At 47.6% G+C, this 19,598-nt stretch overlaps 1 protein-coding gene across 2 annotated transcripts in view; it reads right to left on the reverse strand.

Moving 5' to 3' along the window:
• Nucleotides 1–19,598, reverse strand: part of Ide (Insulin degrading metalloproteinase) — a 247,923-nt gene that overhangs the window by 191,486 nt on the left and 36,839 nt on the right. For both annotated transcript variants that reach the window (XM_075676326.1, XM_075676325.1), the window contains exons 10-11: nt 7,864–7,956; nt 2,080–2,252 (exon numbers count right to left, since the gene is read on the reverse strand). In XM_075676326.1, the coding sequence (XP_075532441.1) occupies nt 2,080–2,252; nt 7,864–7,956 (266 nt within the window). The remainder of the gene's footprint in view (nt 1–2,079; nt 2,253–7,863; nt 7,957–19,598) is intronic.

Consider the following 19,598-nt stretch of genomic DNA (forward strand, 5'->3'; position numbering starts at 1 on the left):
AAATGGCCCTGGCATGTTTTGTGGTGTAAACCACAATGGGACACATTCATTGTGGCACAGAAATCGTTCAGAGCTGTCTGCTCTGTTCACATCAAACACCCTTGCACTTTCCTTCCTTCGAGAGGACCACTGGGACTCAATAGGGCCACAAGTAGTGCATGAAAGCACCATTTTCACTGCCAGACCGAGCCTAGTAACGCAGTGTACACCCATAGAACGCTGTTGGCATCTTGGGCACAGAGTTTTAGCGATCAAAGAGTTCATCACGGAAACCTGCACAATAATGAACTCACTGTCACAAGGGGCTGAAATTTGTTCTTTGCCTTGCTGGTCCATCAAACTGAACTCCTGCTCAGTTGCGGGCACTGTGCGAAGGGAGTCGCGAACGCTGCATGCCTGTACTTCTGCCGTCACCACTGACACGAAACGCGGCTCGAGGCACACCTGAATCGTGCACCATTCAGGCGACGATTCGTCAGGTGAACATTGAGTCACCATACTGTAGCTCGTCAACGGTTGGGGCTCACTCGCAGGCTGCGTGTCCTTGTCACATGATGCAACGAAAACAGGGTACACCGTCTGTGCCGGTGATGGTGACCTTTGACCCACATCACCTCCAATGACGCGATCTCGTTTGCTGACTCGCACGGCAGGTGCGAGAGCCTCCATTGACACCTCTTCCGGTGGCTTGGTTATCAGTGTCAATGACACAGGGTGATTGTCGGCTTCGCTGCTGGAATCACATGGTGCAAGATAACGCGGCACGTTATCTGCAGGTTCAGTGGGGTGCTCCGCTTCTCCCGCTGGCTGCCGTCTTTTTCTCGCTGTAGGAGGCTTGCACTTCCATTTTCCGAAGGCGTGCTTCATCGAAAATTTATTTTCGAATGAGCGACGATCCATCACTGACCTGGGAGCTTTCAGAAATGTGAATTCTACGAGTGTCAAATGAAGAAAGACGCCGACGTGGTTTCCAAAGCAGACAACTGCAGTCTGCTGTGGTTGCCAGCTTGCCCGCTGCCGCAGCAGCAACTAATGGCAAGACGCCTTTAAGCATGGAAATCAATTGGAGGCCCGCTTTCATCGCTGGGCCCATATGACCAACTCTAGCAGACCCGAGCTTCTTTTGTGTTTGTGTGTTTGTTACAAGATGGCGATGACCGAAGAATTCAGAAATGGAATGGCGAAACTTCCGAGCTTTCGAAGGATACCCAGATGGCGGCATTCGGTGGTGGGAAAGACAAGTTAGGGCTCCGTGCGGTGATTTTACACGATTTAAAGCTGTTTTCTCGCTCTGCACACTGATAAATAAATTTTTTTCAGGCACTTTTAGTTCGTTTTCAGCCAAACCATTTTGATACAACATAGATTAGGCGTTGCAGATACTGAAATTTTTTTTTGAGATTTTCGCGATCTGATCCCTGCATCGCCCCTTAAATGGAATTTCGCCATATGTGCCACAAGCATATAAACTTAGCTATTCCAGGGGCAAAGCCAGGAAAAACAGGCCTGTGCACCTGGTGTTGCTTCCATCGTGCTTATGTTTCAGGATGAGTAATTCTCTCTTTGTGCACAGTAAAAGTCAAGCCCAGAGACCAGAATTTTTGGAACAAGTGCTTTTTATTAATAGCTTGCTCAACATTTTGTGTACCTCAGACTTTGATTGTGGCTATTTTGTAAAAATTCATAGCCCTTGAAGCGTATTATATGGTGCAAGACAAAACCAAATGGTATACTGCTTTAGAAAACCATGGCTAGCAAACAACATGTGGGCTGTTGGTGCTTTATTATTTAATTATGCTGTATCATTCATTGCCTGTTTTCGTTTTAGACACTTGCAAAACATGACAGTTGCCACGAGGTAGTGTCAAACTGTAACATGTTTATATGTGTTCACAAGTGTTCACATGTGCTCACATCCTAATATATGCTAGGCTTTCTTCAGCCCCTTGGTTGTACTGTTGGACTTAAGGAGCACTAGAAGGTGTATACATCTGACAAAAGACTTCATTGAAATGCTCTTAATTAGTTTTAGGCTTTGCAGTGCACATCACATGCAGTTATATGCATGGTTATACTCACATGAAGCATGCCAGCCAAGTCCCGTACATAGCTCTGTGGCGTGTCTTTACCCTTGAAGCGGAAAGCAATGCGCCACAGCTCTTGCAGCTCCTGGAAAATCCAGTGCTGGGGGCCTTCTGTGCGCAGCATATTCAGGTACTGGAACACCAGCTGAACTATGTCGTCTGTGTGTTCTGGCACAAAAATAGGGATGGAACAGTAATATTACAATTCATAAAGGGAGTCAGAACACTAACAATGCAATCTGTAAACATTTGCATCATGAAATAACTGTACAGGCTAAAAGACACATCACAATGCGAAAATGCTTACACTGTACACAAACAACACATTTTCTGAAATACCAGTCGGTATGCGCAATTCATTAAAACAAAAGTGGTTCCATTATAAGGAATCTGGCATGCATTGCTTTTTTTGCAATGCCTTGGAACCGCTCATCTCACACACAGATGCATTCAACCATAGCCTTTCATACAAAAATCATTAGGGAAATCTTGCACTGCAGTCATTCAACTGCCATAGGAATGACGTCTAGCACATGACATTTTTCTACCATTAAGCATAGCTTTGTTAAGAAAGAAAACTCCAACTTCTTTCACTATTCTTTGCACTTAAGGTATGTTGCATGCTAGTTCCACAACATTTCTTTGAAGCAGTGAACTGTTTTACTATTGACAACTACTTCGTTCTGCAAAGTCACCTCGACTACATAAATAAATTTCGACACTTATGATTATGTGTGCTGTCAGACCTAGATGGCTTCTGAACCGACATGCTCATCACAAGGGACCATTTCAGATAGTATCTCAGAGTTGTTTTTTAATTGTAATTTTCTGATCATAACATGATGATAGAAATAAAAACAAATTTTGCTGAACCGAAAGAACAGATGCACAACTTTAGGCGTACTGTGGAAAATATGGCATCTGAGCGCTTAGTGCAGCATGAAAATACTGATCAATTGCAAGCCACATTGCAATCGTTTGAACACATGATGTCTTTTCAAACTAAAAAGCTAACAGACCTCGAAGACCATAGCAGATGTTCTAATTTAATTTTTCATGGTATACCTGGGACCTTCATAGATTCAGAAGAGGAACTAAAGATCAAGGTTGTGAAGGGTATTTTTTATGACAAACTTGAGGTTAAATGCGAATCTGTTGGGCATATTTATCGGCTTGGTAAGCAAATGGGAAAGTGGCCTGTAATAGTACACGTGCAAGACTACAAGGGGAAAAAAACAAATACTGAAAAACGCAAGCAAACTGAAGGGCTCGAATATTTTTATTAAGAATGATTATTCTAAATCACCGTTAAGAAAACAATCTGCTCTGGAACAGCACAAAGGCTGAGATAGAACAAGGCAAAAGAATCAACCTGATACACGACAAACTAAAGATCGATAAAGATATGTATTTTTGGGACGAAGTGCACAACAGGTGGGTGAAGATGACCAACTACAAAAACACCACCCCTCAGTCGTCAAAAACTTGACGTAATGTGCATGCACATGACAAGTAACTAGGTTTTTTTCTTATTATCAGCATCCCAAATTTTCGCCTTATACTATATGCGGATCCGAACTAAAATTTCAGTCAGAAATTTGGGCTAGAAGTTTTGGTTTCATTATTGCTACGTGGCTATGGCTTGAATTCATTATTGCTGCCTGGCTACGGCTGGGCTTCCTTATTGCTGTGTGGCTACGGCTTGGTTTCTTTATTGCTGCATGAATACAGCATCGTTTCTTTATCGTTGCATGCGCACCTTGATAGCATATGCGCCAACCACGCTTCGCGAAGTGCATCTTTTTTATTATGAAGGTCCAAGACATCTGGACCACGAAAACAGTACTCAGCTGCTTTCAAGAGAAAGGTTATTTTAGCCGCACAGGACATGGGCAACAGTGCGGCCGGGAGGTAGTTTGGCATCAACGAGGGAAGCATTCGCGGATGGGGTTGACAGAAGGAAGCCCTTTTCGCGTGCAGCGGAACGCGAAGAAGCTTTCATGGCCCGAAGAGTGGTACATTCCCGGAAATAGAACTCGCCCTGACGGAGCTCGTACGCCAACAGCGAGCCGCACGTCTAGCTGTGAGCGTGAAGCTTATACAGGCAAAAGCTAAGGAGCTTGCAAGAGGGTGATTCCACGAGAGATCAACACGGGTCAAAAATTTCATATTTTAGATTTCATTGAATATTTTATATTTTATGCGCATATCACCATGGCCGAGAGTTCATCTGGTCCTGCCAATACTTCAGTGAAGAAATAAATGCTCTACTTGAGGCTTTGCACACAAGGCAATTTCCTCAAGAGTGCGCGGACCAGGTAATGTTTCGCAAAAGATTCAAGTATCTGAAAAAAGGAAGTCTCGTGCTCCTTTCCAGCTTTTCTAAGAAACTGTGAACTTTCCGATAAGTGGTGATCCTTAGGGACTGTGAAAAACTTTTGATTATATAGTATACTAACAGTTCCTTTTTTTCTTTTTCTTCAAAGGCGGTAAAATAAGCAATCGCTGGAACTATCTGCCAGCTAACCATGCCTTAACCAACACCATCGCCACTCCCACCGCCGCCTGTTAGGTTGTATAGTGACGTTCATGTAATGACCAGTACGAAATTTTTAGAGGCATTTGCCTGCCGTACATTCTGTTACCTGGGTACATTTATACAGAGTTAACTGTTAATTCTGTTGCACACAAAGAAATAAAAACCCTGCATTAACAGAAGTCCCAAATTATCTACGCTGCAAGGTGCACGCACTTGCTGTTAAATAAAATGAGCCACGTAATGGTTACGCTGACGCTCGTTATTCCCATTCAAGCGAATAAGTAGTGTTATAAATGCACTTTTATGAAGAAGTATTAATCATAAGGTCAAAACTGGCTTTACGTCGCCATTACGGTCAAGTTTAGGCAAGTCGGAGTCTTATGCACGCTCTTTTTACCCCGATGTTCCTTTTCCTCAGCACCTTGCTGCATTCTGGCAAAGCCCTCATTTCTACCACCTGTATTGTGATTACAAACAAAATAATGCAACATGTTTTTTAATATTCTTTTTCACGTGCCTGTGAATAGTTGTTTACGAGATTTTGAGAAAAATTTACGATGGGTTTTTTTTATTTTCATTTTTAAATAGTGTTCATTTTTGTCAAAACTTCAAATTTGAGGCGAATTGTAGAAATGGTAATTTGTGATACAGCAAGAATATTCAGCAGAATTGTTGAATAGGTTAAGGTCTCTCAGTCCAGCAAATTTCAAAAGGCTACATGTATTGGTTTAGTTGATAAAAAATCGTAAATATAGCAACTTTTGAAGATTGTAGCAAATTAAGCAATTTTGTAAAAACACTTCCGTTTTGCACGGAAGCCTGAAACAGTGCTAGCTGACCCTTCTTTACGTCTAGGTTTTACACACAAGAATGTATTCTTTGTAGCTATAACATATTGTATTTCACATCGTTGTGAAATTGTGAAAATGCCTTGTGCATTAAATAGGCACCTCCACACTGAAGAATCTCGTAATTTTTTTCCTCCTAAAATATTCATTTGGCAAAGAAGCCACGTTCACTTTAGTGCTACCTGGTGATATGCGCATAAAATATAAAATATTCAATGAAATCTAAAATATGAAATTTTTGACCTGTGTTGATCTCTCGTGGAATCACCTAAGAGAAAAAGGGCTACCGAGCTCCGCCTTCAAAACGAGCAAGCACTGTTTTATCGCTACACATGCCGTGCTGGTTTTTCCTTACGCTGCCAAACTTCGATTTTGCAAAAGCTACCCGAATCGTTCGAAGAACTGCTTGTGGCTTTACAGCACCATGTTATTTCGCTGCACAAGTCCAAGAACTTCCAGCTACGGCAAATCAGTAATTCTGACCAAACGCCGGTTTATCTGGAGATGCCATCACCCCTCACCGTGCATGAAAAGGGCTCTAAACAAGTTTATGTCCGGTCCACTGGCAACGAGAAAATGCGAGTTACTGTCATGTTGTCGTGCACAGCAGACGGACGCAAGCTTCCGCCCTATGTCGTCTACCAAGTGCAAGACAGTGCCTAAAGGTGAGGAGCTGCCAAAAAATGTGGTGGTGGATAAAGTCCGCCTGATGTAGGCGGTCCGGCGCACTGTTTGCATTCCTGTCCATCCTCGTGCTGGATGCACTTCGTTGCCATTTGGCCGACTCAGTGAAGAGGCTGTTGCGTGAATCTGGCACTGAACTTGTCGTTATCCCGGTTCGGATGAATTCTTAGCTGCAGCCCTTAGATGTTTGCGTGAACAAGCCGTTCAAGGACGCAGTCAAGAGGTGTTACACAGATTGGATGCGCTCAAGTGAGCATGCAGTGAAGCCGACTGGGCAGCTGAAGCAGGCTTCGCCAGCCGCGTTATGCAAGTGGATTGTGGACACATGGGCCAGCATACCAGAAGAACACCAGCATCGCGCATTCAAGAAGTGCGGCATCTCGAATGCGCTTGATGGCACAGAGGACGAGCACCTCTGGGAAGATATGTCCGACAAAGAACTATCGGAAGAGAGCGCAGCTGAGCAAGAGTGATTGAAGAGCGGAATGCAATTTAAATAAATGTTTTCCTTGAGTTTTCCTAACTCGTATTATACGCGGATAAAACTTTTTTTTTCCATTTCGCGTCCCAAAACTTTTGCCTTACTATATGCGGGTTCGTATTATACGTAGGTTCTTATGGTATATTAAATGACAATCTTGAAAAGACTGGTGTTGTCCATCATTTATTCCTTTTTCACTTCTTTCTTTCTTTTCCCCTACCCCACTTATTCTGTCACGTGTCCAGCACAGACTGCTTCAATTAGTATTTGTGTAAACTGAAAAAATGAAATAAAAGGATACTCGTGACTAGTATGAACGATACCCATCAGCATACAGTGATCACAGTTTGCATAAAGTCCTTCATTATTTATTCATTCTTGGCAACAATTAATTTGGACAGCCAGTATCCAAAGTTAAATAGCCATCATCAAACGTGTCTGTTATAAACAACAGTCAGACATTGTGGGGATGGAGGTAGCTTCCTGTGTCTCATCGCCCAGCTTGTAGTGGCGCCCAGTTTCATCTCCAGGAACCGCCATCCCAGTAGCAACATGGACACTGCTAGTGTGCCGGAGCTGCTTTCCTGTGCAAGCCGTGCTTCTCCTTCTGAACGTTAAGTCACTGCGCAAGCACACGTCACTGGGACATGCCTCTATTGACCTCCCAGTGGTGGCCCCTGGGTGCCCTTTCCACGGGTGCGCTCTTCCATTGAGCGCTACCTGGTTAAACTAGTACAGCAGGCGCATGTATTCGATCAGTCTAGCAATAAGCCTTTGCTCCCAAGCCATGACTGTGAATGCTGTGTTGTATCTTGGGTTTAAAAAAGTAGAGTTTGTTGGTAATCGACTCTGAAGCCATCTCTGCGCAGCGTCGGAGGGCCAACGAACCCTGCCTTTGTGCATTGTGGAATGGAGGAACATCATGCCTTTTCTTGACTGTCAAACAGAGAGTAAGCCTTGTGAAAATCCAACTCCACAACATCGCAAACAAAAAGTTAATCCAACCTTTTGCATCAGGGATTCGTTTTTGTGGAGCACACCAACAACACACTTCATATTTTTCTAAGCACAAAGCCTGGTACTCTGGGAGCCAACCTTTTGTCTACGAGTAGTGCCAGCCAATGCGGCATTGGCAAGGCCTTCGTTCGAGGAGACAGTTACCAGCAGCATAGCGGCACTGCAGTAAATCAAAGTGGCCCATCAAAAGATAAGAGTGCCTCTACTTACCTATGCCTTCTTCGGTGAGGTCGACATTGACAATCGTAAAACTGAAGCCTCGTGCCCCGTCTTTCGCTCCACCCACCAGAGAATTAACCCAGCCTGCAAAGACAAGTTACAGTCTATGTCCATCAAACAAGTTCATATTCAAATACTTGAGGTGAAGCTTTTCAAGAAATTTGGACAAAAAATTTCTCTGAAAAGCATTAACACCATTTTTCACATGTATGCTACATTATATCCATAATTCCTACATAATATCCACATAGCCTTTTTTTTTTCTTCCTTTAGTAACTCACTGCAACCTTCTGAACACATCTAACTAGTGTTTCGATTTTGTCGAGATTAATCATGTATATTCATAATAATGCAGGAACGTGCCTGCAATCCTCCTAACTAGTGTATTATGTGTTTACTTAGAAATTTTTAATAGCATAACATGCTCTTCACTATTTCGCATTTCATTCTGTACGCTCGTGCAATTTAATGGTATGCAACAAATACGTGTATGCACGTGATGTATCTTACTTGCTTTGTACTTGCAATTGTTATTCATTTTTCATTGGACCCGCAACTAGCCTGTGGCTATGGGTCCAACCAGTTTTGGTATTTCTGTATGTTCTATGTCTGCAAATAAAGAATTGAATTGAATTGAAAAAAAAAATTCTTAGAATCTGCATGCTGCTTCTGTCCACTTAAAGGGCCCCTCATCAGGTCTGGCCATTTTGAGCTGACAAGCGCAGTGCATACAATGCGCGCAAACTATCATGTCGACAAAGTACTACACTACTCAGTGCCGCAATAACAGCTGAAATTTCAACCAAATGTCACATGCCCTTCTCCTTGCAGGTACCACACTCCCAGCCGGAGAGTCGAAGTGAGTCGCACAAGTGCGCCAATGCAATTCACAATGCTATGACGTCGCTCACAGTGACATATGACTGAGAATTATTAAAGGCAGCAGGAGTTACTTGTTTGATCTCTTGCTTAAATAGAACAATGAAAGTTTAGAGAAATAATAACACATACAGACAATGCCTGTGTGTCTGTTATATTTCGTACCGTACCAAAAGAGATGCATTTCCATTTTATCTGCTTGTTCCCATGTTGTACAGTCGCACGCGCAGAGAACGAAACTATGTAATTTTCCACCCTGTCCCAGCATGTGATCATGCTTTTCGATCCGTTCGCGTCTACCCCAGTGTTCATGTGGCACTGACTTGTCATACTGCTAACCTCGTGCCAGCAGTACAATGATGCGGTGTATTGCGAGCTGCCAGGCCAGCCTCTCCAAACATGCGCACACTGAGGGATCCATTTCGCAGAAGCAGCCACACAACGCAAGTGTGCTTGTGCACAGTTCGCAAGATCAAGCACAGAGCGAAACGAAACAAACGCATCAGTTCACAGGCTCGCAAACAATACATGTCAGCGGAAGTGTGCCGCGCAGTGAAAATTAGAAAAAAAAAAAAAAAGGTGGGGACCATGATGTGGATGTGATGCAATCCTCCAGCTCTGGTATGGGAACATGCAGGGAAGGATACTTTGCGTGTGGAAACTAGACGGGGCTAAGTGATGAGAGTGTCTATGTTGGCAGTGAAGCTTGCCTTCTGAAATCATAGGTTCACGACACTTCAAACATTTTTATCTCTGCTAATAATGAAGCAATTTGAAAAGCTCTTGCAATAGAACACTATAGGAACGTACCAATTTACAGCACACTATAACCAAAATTTGCTATGTGGCCTGGTGAGAGGCCCTCTAAGGGAGGAGGCTGCACTTAAGGAGGAATGCGGGCTAAAATCTTAATTTTCAGAAGAAAAACGCATTTTATAATTTTATTTATTCTGGATTCCTAGACGTATAGAGAAGCTCATCACCAAGTTTGTTTGCAATTTGCGTCCTAGAAAAGAAGAAAATTAATTATTTTCATGAGACAGTGGTGCGCATTTGCCGTGGAAAGCGCCTATAAACGCTCTTTTTAAGACACAGCTGCAGAGCGGGCAAGAAATCGAACGCGAAGTGAATGCCCCAGTTAGAAAGTTTGTTTTTCAGACTTTTTAGTCACGGAAGACCTTCTGTCGAGAGTACACCAGACCACCAATGAAAAACTAGACAGAAAGACATTTTTTCGCATAGCAACTGCAGAGTGGCAGGCAAACCAAAACAGAAGTTCAAATTGGCGGAAACATATCACGTGACCATCCAACGTTGGTTTCACGCCACTCGGAGTTGCTCTTGCTTTGGCTGTGTTCAACACTGGTTATCTATTTATCTATTCTTTCTCCTGCAAGTTTATTGCAATCAGCAGGTGGTTGGTGGTGTGACCAGAAGATGCCCGCGACTAAGTCTTCGATATGGAGAAGCTTCAAGAAGTGAAAACACCCCCCGACGGTGAGCGGCCTAAACAGCATTGGGTGACCACCAGCAAGAGAGGGACTGCCAGCAAGTGAGCATCCGCCTGTGCATTCACCAGGCCCATGCCTGCCACCGGCGATTGACACAAACCCTTTGAACTCCAATTATGGTTCATCTGCAGAAACGACTACTGGTTCTACCTAAGGGAACGAATGCCAATTGACATTTGAAAAGAAGGTCACACTATTTTGCCAGGGTCGTAATTGTGATGCATAGAGCGAGGAAATGCCGGAGCTCAGTGGGTATCGCATTTCGTAAAGGTTACAGTCATCAAGGCGTTGGTAAGATTGCTTCTGTGCCCAGATTGTCACTGACAGTCGTTAGACTTAAAAGAAACCGGTAGGGGTATGAATCTAGAGTTTGTTGTGATGTATAGGTGCTGTGGTGAAATCAACAAGGCCGCAAACACTCCACCTGTGAAGTCTAGTTGGCAGCCTGAGCTTTCAGTGCACTGGCTGCGGTATGAACTACACTTGCCGTGTTTTCCACTTAAAGTCGATGCCAGCTTTTGTGAGATTAGTTATTGGTTCCACAATGCTTGAAAAATCATTAACAAATGCCTGTAATAGGCACACAGGCCAAGGAACCTGTGCACTACCTTTTTGTCGATGGGCTGCAGGAACTTAGCAATGGCAGCTGTCTTCTGCAGGTCGGGACCGCTTCCAGATTTTCTGATGACGTGGCCTAGGAGCAGAAGTTCTTTGTAAGCGAAACGGCACTTCTATGGCTTCAGGGTGAGTCTAGATGACTTGATCGCCACTAGTACTGCCTGAAGTCATCTCAGGTGATCTTCGACATTTGCGGCAAAGACTACAACGTCATCCAAGTAAACGGGAAAGGTCTGCCACTTCAGTCCTGCCAAGACTGTGTCCATCACACGCTGCAATGTTTCAGGTGCAGAGCAAAGTCTCAATGGCATCAGCTTGTACTCGAAGAGGTAGTCCGGCGTGATAAACGCGGTATTTTCTCTATCCCTTTCATCGACTTCAATTTGCCAATAACCAGTCTTGAGATCCATAGACGAATGGACTTAGCATTGCAGAGTCGGTCTAATACATTGTCTATCCACGGGAGAGGTATGTGCCCTTCGTTATTTTGTTCAAGCGGTGATAATGCAGAAGAATAGAGTTCCATCCTTCTTCACTAAAGCCACAGTAGACACCCATGGCAGTTCGAAGGATGGATGATGTCATCGTGCAGCATTCCGTCGACTTGTTGACTTATACCTTCTCATTCTTGCATCGGTAAGCGCTCTCGCAGAGTGGTTGAGTGGACTCTACGGTTATTATGCAATTATTTGCAATGCTTTGCAATGTTTGCCCAATCCTCGACAACATAGAAAAACAGTCTCTGTATTGCCAGAGAACACTTTCGAGCTGGTGTTGCTTACTCATAGGGAGGCTGGATTTATGTCAAAGACTGGTTCGGGAACTATAGTGTTCGAGGTAGATCCGGCAGAATCCAAGACGTTAAATACACTGCTGCTTTCCACAATTTCCTCGAGGTATGAAATCATCGTGCCCTTGTTGACATGCTTGAACTCCTGGCTGAAGTTGGTCAGCACCAGTTTTGCTTTTCCTTTGGGCACTCAAGTGATCCCTCTTGCGATGCAAATTTCATGATCGAGCAGTAGACGTTGGTCACCTTCGAAGATGCCTTTTACACCTGTGGGCGTTTTGGTAGCAACGGAAATGACAATGGCGGAGCGAGGTGGGATGCTCACTTGACCTTTGAGCACATTCAAAGCAAGGCGACTACAAGAGCTCTCCAACGCTATCATGCGATTTTCAGATAGCGTTATCGACTTTCACTTCAGGTCGATGATTGCGCTGTGTTGGTTCAGGAAGTGCATGCCAAGAATTACGTCTCGTGAATACTGTTGGAGGATAACGAAGGTGGCAGGGTAGGTTCGCACATGAACGGTAATTCTTGGCATGCAGATTTCTGTCAGTGTTATAGGTGCCCTCCTGCGGTCCAGATTTGAGGGCCCTCCCATGCAGTCTTAACTTTCTTGAACTGGGTGGTAATGGGTCTACTCATGATGGAGCAGTCGGCTCCTGTGTCTACTAAGGCAGCGGCTGCGTGGCCGTTGAGAAGCACGTTGAGGTCGGTGGTTCTTTGTCTTGCGTTGCAGTTAGGTCTTAGCGTCGGGTCATGGCTGCATCGCGTTGACCTGTCGCTGGTACATGGCGTCATAAGGTCATCTTTTGTCAATGCATTCTTCACCTCCAGGCTTGGTTGGGATGGCGGTGTGTCGGTGCTATGTCGTCAAGCTAGATCTTGAAGTGTTATTGCCATCAGCGGAGGATCTTTGGTATTTCGACATACAGCAAGCACACCTCTATTGGTTGCTGCCTTGAGTTTTCCAGATATGGGCTCGCAGACCGGCCGCGGGCTGGGCCAGTGTATGGTCAGCGCTGCAGTGACAGGTAACGGCCTGGTGACAGCAAAAGTGACGGTCATCAAGAGCTCCACTAAGTGGCGGCAAGGTAGTTGGCAATTTCATGATGTTGCTCCCCAAGCTGTGGATGCGGTACGTTGGCGGAGAACCCTCGGAATTGCCAAGTCAGGGTTTGGGAATCAGCGGTACACATGGCCACCTTCTCCGCAGTGATTGCAGAGCGGACAGTGGACGAAGGCGCGCCAAACGTCAGTCTTCCTTGGAATACTGCACAGGACGACGGATTGGCATGCTGGCGGAGAACAGCGGAACTGCGGCATTACCGGGCCCTGATGTGGGTGCGGAGGGGGGACGTGATGGCGGACTACGACAACATACGTCATGGCTTCCGGTTGAGGCTGCGACTATTGAGAGACTCCGAGTAAATGTTGGATCTCCTCACATACGACGTCGGTAATCGAAGCCACTTGAGGCTGCAATGAAGGGAAAACCTTGCGCATTTCTTCACATACAACGGCTCTGATGGTCTCTTGGAGTTCGTCAGAGACTAGTGCTTGAATTTTGCTCTTTGGCGAAAGCACTTGGTGGTTGTATTGCCGGGTACATATTTCCAGCACCTGCTTGATGCCCGTGACTTCCGTTAAAAATTTGGCGACGGTTGTGGTGGATTGCGAATCAATCTGCCGAAAAGCTCTTGCTTCACAGCATACATCAGGAAGCGAATTTTCTTGTCCTCAGATATGTCCGGGTTGGCGTGGCAGAACAGGCAGATGATTTCTTCTGTGTAGATCACAGTGTTCTCATTTGGGTGTTGCGCATGGGATTCCAATTTCACTTCAGCTTGCTCCTTGCGGAAGACGCTTATGAAGGTCTTCAAAAGGGTGCTGTGGAACAGGTCCCACGTTGTGAGGGCAGATTCACGATTCTCAAACCATGACCTGGCAGCTTACCAGCCTTACCGGCTTACCAGAAGTAAACATCACATAGCTTGTCGTCGGAGTTTTAGTTGTTGAATGCAGCGACCCTCTCGTGTTTCCAGCCAGTTTTCCGGTTCTTCAAATGATGAGCCTGGGAAGGCCGGTGGCTCCCTGGGCTGTTGCAGCACGATGAGGTATGCTGGGGCTGCTATTAGGGTTGTTGACTTGGCCACAATCTTCTTGGCTGTCTCAGGCCGAAGTCTGCTCCAGGGGCAGGTATTGTAGCCTGTGGCTTGCTCGATGGTGCGGGGCGAAGTTGGTATGGTTTTCAGGTTGTGGGCTGGGATCGCAGCTTTGCGGGGGCATCCAGAACATGAACGCACAAGCACCTCCACCAGATGTCACGTAGTAGTATCGAGGAAGAACGCAGCAGCAAAAGTGTGAATAACAAAGTTTTTATTGGGTGAACCTGTGCCCACAAGAGCAAGCTACACTCAAAACACAATGATAGCTGCGAACACAGTCGGTGAATGTCGGAATCTGATCTGTGGGTCAAGCGAATCAGCTTTTACATATAAGGGGGGACACGGGTTTTAAAAGACCAAAAATCGCGAAAAAATTGACTTTTGAAGCTGACATTTTCGGAATCTAGAACCATTTTTGCACTAATTTGCAAAATTTCTAGCTTCACTTATTATTTTCGCTGCAAATTCAATTTGTAACCTGCCTGTGAGGTGAATCTGAGCACAAATTTAAGCAAAAATGGCACTTTTACTGCGTCGAACGGTTGCCATCGCACACAGGTTATCATGGCCGTCTTGGTCTCGTTTGAAAGAGCCGCCCTTCCCCTTCAATTTCCCGCCATCGCTCGCTGTCCTTGCTCATTGTCTTTCTAGAAAAAATGCACCATCGAGACGTACGAACGCGTGATTGTATTGGCTGCTCGGTGCACGTGACAAAGTCTAGGCACCCAATTGGTCCAAGGAGGTTAAAGAAAAACTTTAAAGAAAAAGTTTTCCTTTAACCTCCTTGGATTGGCCTAGCGGCCTTCCCGTCGTCGTCTTCACGCTGTCGAGACGCGCACAAGCGCGCCCCATTTTGTCTTGCTGTTGTCGACTGACTGCAGCCGTGATTCAGCCGATCAAGTTCAGCACCAAGAACAAATTTGGGAAGCGAGTGAGGCGATCGCTATTGGAGAACTTCAATAAGCGTCCCACAACGACTCGGGACAAGACGACTTCACTACGATCGGCAGTGCAGACGCCGAAGCGGTTGCTGCTCTCGCCACGGTAGGCCTAACTGACGCCAGACCTACGAGCTTGTCAGCTGCCGACAGCATCGCGGAGAGCGGCTGTGTGCGTCTTGACACGCAAATTTTGCTGCCATGAGAAGAAGGAAGCAGATGAGAAACTTTGGGAGAGAGAGAGAAACAACTTTATTTGCCACTGTAGGGTAGGAAGTTAGGGCAGGTAGGCCTAGTGTGGCTCCCAGGTGGGGGCTACGTCTTGGGCCCACGACACGAGTGCGAGTTGCGTTTCCTTATCTGCCCTTGTCAGCAGCCGGTTCCAACCCTCCTCGGAGGGAGCTGGCAGTGATGATTGTGAGGGAGGGTTACCCTCGCATCCCCAGAGAATGTGTGCCCGAGTGGCGAACACTCCATTGTCGCACTTAGTACAGACGGGGTCGTAATCGCCTCCAGTGATTAGATAAAGCCTAGAATGACTGAGAATTGAATCCGTCTGAAGTCTGCGAAGCATGGTGGCTTGCGCTCGTTCGAGGTCGGGGTGGGGAGGCGGGTACATGCATCTCGTCTCCTTGTAGAAGTTGGTAATGTCAGCATAGGATTTGGGGGCCTCTGCGAGCGCATCTGACTTCAATAGGCCGGCCTCCCGGTTTGCTAGGCCTCGGGCTAAACGGTCAACCCCTTCGTTCCCAGAGTTCCCCGCGTGAGCAAGTACCCACACTAAGCTTACAGTTCTGTCAAGAGCTCAACCGCGGAGGATGTGTGCGGCGGGGAGACGGAGTGAGTTTTTTGATAAATTTTGGATGGCTTGTTTAGAGTCACTGAGACCCATGCTTGTGTGGGGATCCGCGATAGCTAGCACGATCGCGACCTCTTCGGCAGCGGTGGAAGAGTGTGTGCACACTGTAGCAGCACTGATGAGAGTGGTGGTTGGTGTCGCTATGCAGGCTACGTATGTGTTAGAGTCGCATTTCACCGCGTCCACATACATGGCATGTTCGTCGGCGGAGTAGATGACGTCTAAGGCTTGTGCCTTCAGTTGGCAGCGCCTATCGTGGCAGCCGGGTAGCATATTCTTGGCCATGAGTTTGATGACCAGCCAACTGTAGACTCCAGTCGGGAGGGGAGCAGTGGGGTGGATGTCACCTGTAGGGTTGATGCTAAGACGATTAAGAATGTAACGACCGTGTTCGGTGCGAGAAAGACGGTGTATCTGTGCAGTCTTGTGTGCCTCTATCAGCTCTGTGAGGGTGTTGTATACTCCAAGCTGGAGAAGACACTGTGTGCTGGCGGACTGGGGCAGTTTTATTGCCGCCTTGTATGCCGAGCGGATGATGCTATTTACTGCCTCTTCGTCTTTGCGGTGGAGGTGGTAATAGGGGTATGTGTAGACAATCCTACTAATGAGGTAGGCTTGTGTGAGGTGGCAGTGGTCGGTCTCCCGCGTTCCCCTGCGGCGAGTGGCAATGTGGCGGATTAGGTCGTTGATTTGGTGGGCTGTGGTTCGGAGGCGTTGGATGGCTTCTAAGTTTTGTGTGTTGTTCTGCACCAGCATGCCTAACACGCGGATGGTCTGTACGGGGACTGCGGGGTGGGTGGCAATGTGGAGCATGATCGGCTCTTGAGGGTCGGGGACGGGTCGGCGTACACGTCTGTCTCGTATAACTAACAGTTCAGACTTGGTGGGTGAACAAACGAGACCGTTTGCCTGCACGTAAGTGTGGATGGTGTCGATTGCCTGTTGAAGTGAATCTTGTATCTCCCCGTCCGAGCCAGAGTTTGTCCAGAGGGTAATATTGTCAGTGTATATTGAGTGCTTAATGTCGGGTATGGTGTCGAGCAGTGTGGGAAGGCCTCGCATAGTAATGTAGAATAGGAATGGGGACAAAACAGCTCCCTGTGGTGTTCCCCGGGTGCCCATGGTGACTGTCAATGCAGAGGTCTTCAATGTGGAGTTCAGCAGTGTGGTTGTGAAGAAAGTTGGCAATATAGTTGTAGGTGCGAGTGCCTGCATTCACCTGCGAGAGGTTGGTCAGTATAGAAGCGTGCAACACGTCGAACACATTACTGACGTTGAGGCCGAGAATGGTGTGTGTCGCCCGAATGGGACCCGGGTCGAGTATATCGTGTTGTATCTGCCACATGATGTCTTGGGTAGAGAGTCAAGCCCGGAACCCAAACATGGCGGGGGGGGAGGAGATCCTCCTTCTCTGCGTGAGTGTAGCCTGTCCAGAACTACGTGCTCCATAACCTTCCCCAGGCAAGAAGTGAGCGAGATGGGCCGGAGGTTGCCCAGATCGAGTCGTTTGCCTGGTTTGGGTATGAAGATTACCTTGGCATGCTTTTAAGAGCTTGGAAGGCAACCTTCATGCCAGTGGTGGTTGAAAAGGTCCGTAAGTGCTGTGACCGACTGGTCGTCGAGGTTGCGGAGCATTTTGTTGGTGATAGGGTCATCACCGGCGTCCGCGGTAGTCTTGATGCGGTTGAGAGCGGCGCGGACTTTCGACGCCATGATGTCTCTGTCCATGTCTGGGTTCTGGGAGCCTTTGTAATTTAAAGGGGTGGGAATGTCGGTGGAGGTGTTTATGTACTTGTCTTTCAAGGTAACGAGAAGTCCCTGGTTCGTGCCTGGAAACGCGTGTATGACACGGTTGAGATTCTTGTGTGATGCGTACTTGGTGTGGGTCGGATCAAGCAAGTGCTTGAGCAGAAACCATGTGTTCTTGCATCCCAAGTGCCCGTCGAGTCGGTCGCAAGTCTGATGCCATTGTTCCTGACTAAGTTTGGTGGAGTAGGCTTCGATCTCTCGTTCAAGGCGAGCGAGGCGAAGCTTGAGAGGGCGGTTGTGTTTGCGTCGGAGCCAGAGAGCGTGGAGGCTGCGCTGGGCCTCCCACATATGTATGAGTTTAGCATCTGGGGTGGGGCCACCCTCCTCCTGGGCGACTGTGAAGGTGGCGTTGGCTGCGTCGCGGAGCAGAGTATCTGCCCATGTGTCGAGGTCGTCTATGGGGCTTTGCGGACGCTGAGCTCGTACATACCGGAAAGTGTCCCAGTTGGTGTGTTTGAATGTGCGGCGGGGGCCCTTGCTGTGTGTGGCTGTGAAGGTAGGGCTGAGAACATAGTGATCGCTACCTATGTTCATACCGAGATTTTCCCAGCGCGCATCTGGGATGTTGCGGGCGAAAGTGAGGTCGGGGCAGCTGTCTTTTGTGATGCTGTTACCGAAACGGGTGGGCCGTTCGGGGTCGAGGAGGAGCATCAGAGCCAATGTCTGGGCAGTGTCCCAAACCTTGGCTCCTTTACGATTGCAGGCTTTGCTGGGGTAGCCCAACTTGGCGTGTGGTGCGTTAAAGTCACCCACTATAAGTAGCATCTCGGTCCGCGCGGTCGCACACGCCTTGCGGAGGAGAGTGGCTACATTAGTGCTCTTGTCACTTGGGGGGCTGTACACGTTTAGGATGTCGAGTGGGAATTCGGTTCGGCTGTTTGGAAGGACCTGCACGAAAGTGTGTGGGTCTTCGGAGTAGTCAAGATCAAATTGATTGGCAGTGAGGTTGCGATGTACAAGGATGACAGTGCTCGGGCGGAGATCCGGCACCACCAGTTGGTTGTAAGCGGTATAGCTGGCGAGTTTGGTGTCGGTGTATGTTTCCTGGAGCGCTATAATGTGGGGTGTAAATGGCTGTGCCTCCAGGGTATACTCCAAGGCTCTCCGCTTTGCCTTGAAGCCCCTGCAGTTCCACTGCCACACTGTGATGGGCGCGCTAGCCATCGCGTTTCCTGTAGGGTTCGGGATGCTGCAGAAACGCTACGTCGGTTTTAATAATACCGCCAGCAGATGCGCGCGCGGCTGCACTCTCGGTAGAGGGAGGTGCACCAGGCGACTGAGGGGGCTTTGGTGTAGTGAGGGCGTCAGTTTGCGGAGGGCCCGTGAGGCGGTCGAGGCATGCGGTTAGGGTGTGAATATTGGCTGCCATTTTGGTGCAGCCTTCAATGAGCTGGTCGATAGTGGGGGTCAGCCGTTTCAGGACACCCTCTATTTTAGATAAGCGGGCGTCAAAGGTTTCGAATTTTGCATCAAGGTCGGAGGTAGAGGAGGGGGGAGGTGCCTTGCGCTTATTGCACTTGAGCTGGTTGGTGTCCATGTTGGGATCATTGGTGGGGTCGGAGGTGGGAGCGCGAGCCACCTGCTGCGGCCGCGGTTGTGGGTGCACCTGTGCAGACTCAAGGCTATGAATTTTAGCATTTGCCTGTGCTAACTGTAGCTGCAGTTGTTTAACCATTTCTGCCACTTCCGTTACCTGGGGGTTGGGCAGTTGGCTTGTGGCTGGTGGAGGGGCCTTCCACGGGACCTGTTTGGTCGACTTCGTATCCGGCCCGTCCTGGGAGGTTGCCCGGAAGTACCGAGAGCGCGATTGGGAGCGGCCAGGCCTGTTGTGACTGGAGCTGCTGCTTCGCAGTGGTGGGAAAGCGTCATCTCCTGGGGGTCGTTGTTGGCGGCCGCGGCTTCGAGAGCAAGACTGATGCCCACATGACAAGGTGCTGGGGTCAGTTTCAGTGTCCGCGGAGGATTTGGAAGATTTAGGTTGGTTGGTAGGCACGAAACGGTATTTACAGCTTCTACTGCCAGTGGGATGTGGGCCTTTGCATACGATGCACCTGGCTTGACAAGTGGGTGGTTGGCCGACTGGTTGAGGTTCGTGGGCCACACCGCAGCGGCGGCAAGTGGGTTGGCGCGGTTGTGGGCACACATCTGTTCTGTGAC

Source organism: Dermacentor variabilis, unplaced genomic scaffold (genome assembly GCF_050947875.1).
Source record: "Dermacentor variabilis isolate Ectoservices unplaced genomic scaffold, ASM5094787v1 scaffold_12, whole genome shotgun sequence".
Classification (NCBI taxonomy): domain Eukaryota; kingdom Metazoa; phylum Arthropoda; class Arachnida; order Ixodida; family Ixodidae; genus Dermacentor; species Dermacentor variabilis.